The 7,309-nt window shown below is 55.2% G+C and overlaps 1 protein-coding gene across 1 annotated transcript in view; it reads right to left on the bottom strand.

Annotated features, from left to right (window-relative positions):
• TRIOBP (TRIO and F-actin binding protein) overlaps positions 1-7,309 on the bottom strand; it is a 67,768-nt gene that overhangs the window by 41,903 nt on the left and 18,556 nt on the right. The window contains exons 8-9 of the mRNA XM_028490612.2: positions 7,086-7,254; positions 2-1,806 (exon numbers count right to left, since the gene is read on the bottom strand). Of these exons, the coding sequence (XP_028346413.1) occupies positions 2-1,806; positions 7,086-7,254 (1,974 nt within the window). The remainder of the gene's footprint in view (position 1; positions 1,807-7,085; positions 7,255-7,309) is intronic.

Below are 7,309 nucleotides of genomic sequence, written 5' to 3'. Positions count from 1 at the left end.
GGTGGGGCGATTCACTCTCCGAGGCGTGGGGGTCTGGGAAGAAGGGAAAGGGGTCATGCTGCAAATAGCGGGGAGGCGAGGAGGCTCGAGGGGCATCCCGGTGCCCAATGCACACAGCGCAGGGTGGCTGCGAGGGCTCCGGAGAGGCCTGGGGCGCACCGCGGGCAGCAGGGTGCAGAGGCGAGGAGGTCCGGGAGGCACTGTGGTGGCCTGGGGGATGGGAGGAGGAAGTGGCCCGGGAGGGTGAGTTGTGCTGGGTGGGGCTGGAGGAGGACTGGGCTGAGTCACGCTGAGCTGGTCTGATGGGAGATGAGGTCTGAGGCCTGTCGCTTTGGGTTGGCCGGAGGGCAATGGATGCCCAGGGAACCTCACTTTGCTTGGAGCGAGATGGGGAAGAGGTTCGGGGGCCATCACCCTGGGTTGGCCGGAGGGGAAAGGAGGCCCACGGAATGTCTTTGTTAGTACGATGGGGAGAGGAATTCCTGGGATTGTTCCGCTGAGAGGAACGATGGGGAGAGGAAGGTCCGGGATTGTCCCGTTGGGTGCAGCCCTGAGAGGAGGAGCTTCCGGGGTTTTCCCGCCGTGAGGAAGAGGATTTGGGATTGTCCCGTTGGGCACAAGACGTTTTGGGGTTGTCCCTTTGGGTAGAAGAGGTTCTGGAAGTGTTCTGTTGAATACAAGAAGGTCTGGGGTTGTCCCACTGGGGAGTACAGGCAGGAACAGGAGCTTGAGGGCCGTCCTGTTGGGTAGAAGAGGCTCTGGAGTTGTCTTGTTGGGTGGCTCTGGGGGGAAAGGAAACTTGAGGATTATTTCGTTGGGTGGACGAGGTTCTGGGGTTGTCCCGTTGGGCGACTCTTGAGGGAGAGGGTGCTCTGGGGGTGTTCCGCTGTGTGGAAGAGGTCTTGGGGGTGTCCTGTTGCGTGGACGAGGTTCTGGGGTTGTCCCGTTGGGCGGCTCTTGAGGGAGAGGATGCTCTGGGGGTGTTCTGTTGCGTGGAAGAGGCCCTAGGGGTGTCCTGTTGGGTGGACGAGGTTCTGGGGTTATCCCGTTGGGCGACTCTTGAGGGAGAGGATGCTCTGGGGGTGTTCCGCTGCGTGGAAGAGGTCTTGGGGGTGTCCTGTTGCGTGGACGAGGTTCTGGGGTTGTCCCGTTGGGCGACTCTTGAGGGAGAGGATGCTCTGGGGGTGTTCTGTTGCGTGGAAGAGGCCCTAGGGGTGTCCTTTTGGGTGGACGAGGTTCTGGGGTTATCCCGTTGGGCAACTCTTGAGGGAGAGGGTGCTCTGGGGGTGTTCCGCTGCGTGGAAGAGGTCTTGGGGGTGTCCTGTTGTGTGGACGAGGTTCTGGGGTTGTCCCGTTGGGCGACTCTTGAGGGAGAGGATGCTCTGGGGGTGTTCCGCTGTGTGGAAGAGGTCTTGGGGGTGTCCTTTTGGGTGGACGAGGTTCTGGGGTTGTCCCGTTGGGCGACTCTTGAGGGAGAGGATGCTCTGGGGGTGTTCCTCTGTGTGGAAGAGGTCCTGGGGGTGTCCTCCTGGGTGGATGAGGTTCTGGGGTTGTCCCGTTGGGCAATTCGTTGGGGAGAGGAGGCTCGGGAGGTATCGAGTTGTGTGGAAGCAGTCTGGGCAACGTCCCTTTGGGCAGAGCGATGGAGAGAGGAAGCCTGGGGGGTGGCACTTCGAGGACCACTCTGTGGTGTCGCGGGAGAGGCCGGGGTCAGCGCCGACCGGTGCCGCTCCAAGGAGAAGTACCCGCTTTCTCCCCGGAGCTTCGCCCAGTGTTGTCCGGCGCTTCGGTTCCCACCACCAGAGCCTAGAGAGAGAAAAGGCAGGTTCAAGGTAAGGGCAGAGGTCTAGGCAGCTCCCACAGCCTACCTTTCTTTGTCCCCTGGGACAGATGATTGGGGCAGACCCCACACTGTCTCCTTAGAGGACCCACTGTCCCTATCACACAACTCCACTCCTCTGAGCAACAGATTGGAGGAGGGCTTAGATGCCGCTCTCAAGCTGAGGTCAGGAATCTGAAATTGAAAACCAGGAAGACTCAGTCAAAGTGGAGTGGGCTCTAGAGCCGAAGGTCACATAGTCTGGGGGTCCACAAACAAGTCAGAAAAGAGGCAAACTCGTAAAGAGCAGTTTTGAAAATAGTCTGTGAGGGACCTCCCTGGCTGTCCAGTGGTCAAGACTTCGCCTTCCAATGCAGGGGGCGCAGGTTCAATCCCTGGTCGGGGAGCTAAGATCCCACATGCCTTGTGGCCAAAAAACCAAAACACAAAACAGAAGCAATATTGTAACAAGTTCAATAAAGACTTTAAAAATAGTCCACATCGGGCTTCCCTAGTGGTGCAGTGGTTGAGAGTCCGCCTGCCAATGCAGGGGACACAGGTTCGTGCCCCGGTCCGGGAGGATCCCACATGCCGCGGAGCGGCTGGGCCCGTGAGCCATGGCCGCTGAGCCTGTGCGTTGGGAGCCTGTGCTCCGCACGGGAGAGGCCACAACAGTGAGAGGCCCGCGTACCACAACAACAACAACAACAAAAATAGTCCACATCAAAAAACCTTTAAAAAAAAAAAAGAAAGAAAGAAAAAGAAAATAGCCTAGAAAGGGAGAGCTAGATCGAATAGCAGCTACCAACAAATTTTCATTTCTGTTCTACTTCCTGCAATTGGATTCCGAGAAATTCCCCCCTCTCTTCCAGTGAGACTTGTGTGATGGCTCTAAAAGTTCCTTTTGTGAACCGGCAGCATTGGCCTCACCTGGGGTTTTGCTAAGAAATGCAGAATCTCAGAATCTCATCAGAATCACATTTTAATAAGATTCCCAGGTGATTTGCATGCACATTACAGTTTAAGAAGTCCTGATCTAAGGGATTCATGTAACTTCGCTAATCAGTGACCCCCTCACAACTCCCATCCCTATGAAGGGGCCACCATGATCATGGTGTCACCCTACAGCCCCCTCAGTCCCTTGGTCACCAAGCATGTGGTGGCCACCAGCTGTGTGCGTGTCCCTGGGCTGGTACTTCAGGAGAGAAGTAACGGGTATTGTGGCCTTGTCTTGAAGGAGCCACGACTGCCTTCATTAAAGGCCGCACTTAAGAGTCCCTCTTCTCTGGGGAGTTGCCTGGTGGCCTAGTGGTTGGGATTCTGCACTTCCACTGCCTTGGCCCAGGGCTCAGTCCCTGGTGGGGAAACTGAGATCCCACAAGCCACGCAACGCGGCCAAAAAAAAAAAACCTGGAAACCCTCTTCTCACGCTTTGAAACCTCTGCCTCCTCCAGACTCTCTGAGCTGGTGTCTCTGAAGTCTGAGTTTCCAGCACCCATCAAGGAACTGGAACCACACACAGAGCAGCACTTAAAATTTGCGCTGTTGGGACTTCCCTGGTGGCGCAGGGGTTGGGACTCGGCGCCTTCACTGCTGAGACCAGGATCTAGGATCCCGCAAGCCGGCTATTCGGCCAAAAAAAAATTTGCCTTGTGGTTGCCTGATGGTCTGATGCCCCACGACGTTCCAAATCTGCACGCTCCTCTCATCCACCTCTTCCCACCTCCCGGCTCTCAGCCACCCTCCTTTCTCACCTGGATGGTTGCAATAGCCCCCCAACAATGTGCACTCTGGGCCCAAGGTCATCACCCATCCGGGGAGGTCCTCTCCAAAAGCAAATCTAGCTAGATCACCCCTGCTTACAAGGAGAGACGAAAAGCTGTCACAGATGGGAGAAAACTGAAAGACATGGTAACTAAACGCAATGTGGGATCCTGGTTTGGATCCTGCAACATAAAAGGGACATTTGTGGAAAAACGGTGAATCCAAAGAAAGTCTGTAGTTTAGTTAGTAGTATTGTTACCAGTGTTAATTTCTTAATTTTGATAATTGGGCTATGGTTATGTAAGATGTCAACATTGGGAAAACCCGGGTAAGGGGTATAATGGAAACTCTCTGTACTATCCTTGCAACTCTTCTAAAAGATTTTTAAAAATGCAAAAACTTCAGGGGCTCCCATCTGCACTTGGAATAAAATCCAGGCATTTCCCGTGGCCGGCAAGGCTCTGCCTGCCCCCACCGGCCTCCCAGCTCGCTGTGGGTAGGGGCCTCGCCTTCTTGTTTAGTACCGTGTCTACGGGGCTTAGGAAAGTGTCTAGCACACCATAAGCGAGCAATAATATTGTGCCAACACCTTCCAGCTCTGAGTTGCACCTTGTCCTGGAGTCTTCCCACCCTTTGAGCATGTGCACTGGCTGAGATGGCGTTTACCACCACTCCCAGTGGCTCACAGCTGGGTCAGCACCCCCAGCCCCAGTTTCTTCCCTTTCCCACCCACCACAAGCATCCCTTGGAGCCTGGCCCACCCAGGATCTGACTTCATTCCTGCAGCCCCCTTAGTGAGCACACAGGGCAGGCTATGCAGATGTCCTAGGGCATCTGTGTTTTGTCCCTCAGCTAGCCGGACTCGGCACAGCCTGCCCCACGGAGTGTGTCTGCAAACAGAGGTGCCCCGAGAGGGATGTCAAGGCATTCCCAACATCTCGGACTTGGCTAATTCCCCCCAGGCCTTGGCCTCCTGCTGCAATTTGGGAACCTGCCGCCAGGCGGATAGTGGTGACTGCCTTTGATTAAGCAGGTCACATAGTGAGGGTCCCCCCACCCCACGGCCCTTGTGTTTAAGAGCAAGAAAGCAGGGATTTAGTACAAAATCCCGCCACCTCTCAGGCCATTCACACCGGGGAGGCACTTCTTCCCATACACACTCTCCCCAGGGCCTGATAGGGCAGGGCAGTGGAGGCTGGGGTGCTGACAAGATCTGATGAATGTTTTTAAAGGATGGCTCAGCTGCTGGGGGCAGAATAGACTAAAGGGGCCTGGCAGAAACAGGCGAGCTGAAGGCGCTGTGGCAATAACCCCTGGTTTGGTCGGGGAACAGTGGTAAAGATGGCAAAAAGGAGACATATTTGGGGTGTGTTTTGGAGGTGCTGACCAGAATTGCTGCTGATTGGATATAAAGGGTGAGGAAAGAGGAATCAGGATAACACGAGATTTGGGACCTGAGCCTCCGGATGGGTGGTGACATAGAACAGATTGGAGGAGGAACAGGTTGGGAGGGAGGGTCAGGTTGCTGGTGGCCCCAACACCGGCCTCCTCTCCACCCCCTTCTCCTACACTCCACATGCTCCTATCACCCCATCTTTCTTCTCTCTTCGAACCTGCCACCTCTGCCCACTCCTTAAGGCTCTGCACTGGCTCTTCCTCCTGTTTCTGAACTGAGATCTCAGCTACAATGTCGCCTCCCCAGAGAGGCCGTCCCCGTCCACCGGCCACTTGCTCTCACAGCCTCCTGTCTAATTGTCCAAAAATCAGTTCCCACTCTCTTGGACTTGGAAAAGATGCCATGTCCTCCCCCGTGCAACACGTGGGGGCAGCTGGCCAGTGTGCCCCATGCTGGGAGGCTGAGCAGCCACCTGGTTAAGGTGGTGTCTGCCAGATCTTCCCATCCTAAGGGTGCCTATCCCCTCTGTAATCGATATGTAGTCTGAGGGGCGATACTCTGAGACCGTGTGAATAGACTGTTCCCGACAACCCTTCACCCGGGAATTCAGCATCAGCCGGTGATTCATGCCTAAACCAGTTATCACTACTGTGGCTGCAACAGTCTGTTAAACTGCAAAAGTCTCCTCTGCCTCGCCCTGCTTCAGTTCATCCTTCACACCTTGCCCTAGTGAAATTCTTAAGGCACAGGACCAATTACATCGCTCCCCTTTGCAAAAACCTCCTGTGGCTCCCTGCTACTTACAAAAGAAAGTCCAGACTCCTTGGCTAGACTCTTGAGGCCCCGGCATGGTCTGGCCCAGCTATATACCACCATCTCTGCTAAAGCTGTGCATACCAGGATACTCCCTTTTCACACCTCCATGCCTTTACCCAGCTGTTTCCTCAGCTACACTGCCACGTCCAAAAGGTGTTCCTCTGAGTCCTTCCTTGGCTGGAATGAAGCTCTTTCTCCCCTGACCCTGGCCCCACCCCGACCCTCACCCCCAGCCCTTCTCACAACCCCGCACAGCTGTCTCTGCCCTTCCTCTGTCCTGAGCTGCTGTTTGTCATCTCCCATCTATTTGCTTTACTAGATGATGAGCTTTTCGGGGAAGGGACCATGTCTGTCTCCTCCTGAACGCCCAAGGTATCTAGCATCAGATCTTACACATGGTTAGCGCTCATGTGTTTGATGACTGAATGCTACAGGAGCCGTAGGAAGCCAAGACTGCCTCCTGGGGTTAGGACATGGATGCCCCGCCCCACATCTCCAAATCCTGATGCTGCAGAAGACACAGACCAGGAGGCAACACAGTGCAGTAGTGATGGAGGGCCCAAACTTTGGGGGTCCAGCATCCTGGGTTCACATGCCAGCGAGACGCTGGCCAGTGTCATGGGCATCTGTGGGCTGGGCCTGACCAGCAACCTTCTGCCTTTCTCTGGAAACAACACCTCCTTGATTTCCTTTGGGCCATCTCCTCTCTTCCACTCTCAGACCATGAAGTTTGAACAGGCGGTTGATCCCATCCCTGATCTCCAGGTTGGGCACAGGACTCATGCTGGGTCCCAGGGAGAACCCTTCCTGGGACCTTAGCTCTATCTATAGGGAAGATTGTGCCCGCTTACTGTGGGAGTTGAAAATTAGGTAGGATACAGCCTGATACCGCTGCTACTCATCCTGCCACCATCAGGGGAGGATCTGAGAATGAAGCCAACACAGAAGGAAGAAGAGCAGAGACCAGATTTCTGATGCCATTTGCATACCTGGATCCAGCCATGCCCGAAGGCATTCCTCTAGACTTTTACTCGGCCAGTTTCCAACACTTGCAACCTGAAGATCCTGACCCACCGGTTGCAAGATTATGTATTTAAGGCAGATTGCATGGCACATTGTCTGTTCCATAATTATATGGGGACTGTTACTGTTATTAAGACTCAAGCTGTCAAAGTAAGATGTATCCAGGGGCCCACGCGGCCAGATAAATGGTTATCTGGTTCCCAGGCCCCTGGCCATCACCACACCTGTGGTCACAGGGACCAACCTGGCCTGGCAGAAGGTACTCACCCTCCTTTCTCTGGCCTGCAGTGTCTCCTCCTACAGGGGACCGGGTGAGGAGAGGAGGAGCCCTTCGGGCACTGTCAGCCCTTGGCCCCTCCTGTGGCTTCCGTGGGATCATCACGGTGAACTTGTCCCCACTGGGGGCCTCCTCTTGCCTCTCAACAGTGTCCCAGTCCTGCCAGGGAAGGGGAGGAGAAAGCCTGTTTGGAGAGCAAGGAGAGAGAGCCCAG

This window comes from Physeter macrocephalus, chromosome 6 (genome assembly GCF_002837175.3).
Source record: "Physeter macrocephalus isolate SW-GA chromosome 6, ASM283717v5, whole genome shotgun sequence".
Lineage (NCBI taxonomy): Eukaryota > Metazoa > Chordata > Mammalia > Artiodactyla > Physeteridae > Physeter > Physeter macrocephalus.
The sequence above is the reverse complement of the archived record's forward strand: the minus strand, read 5'-3'. Positions and strand labels throughout refer to the sequence as shown.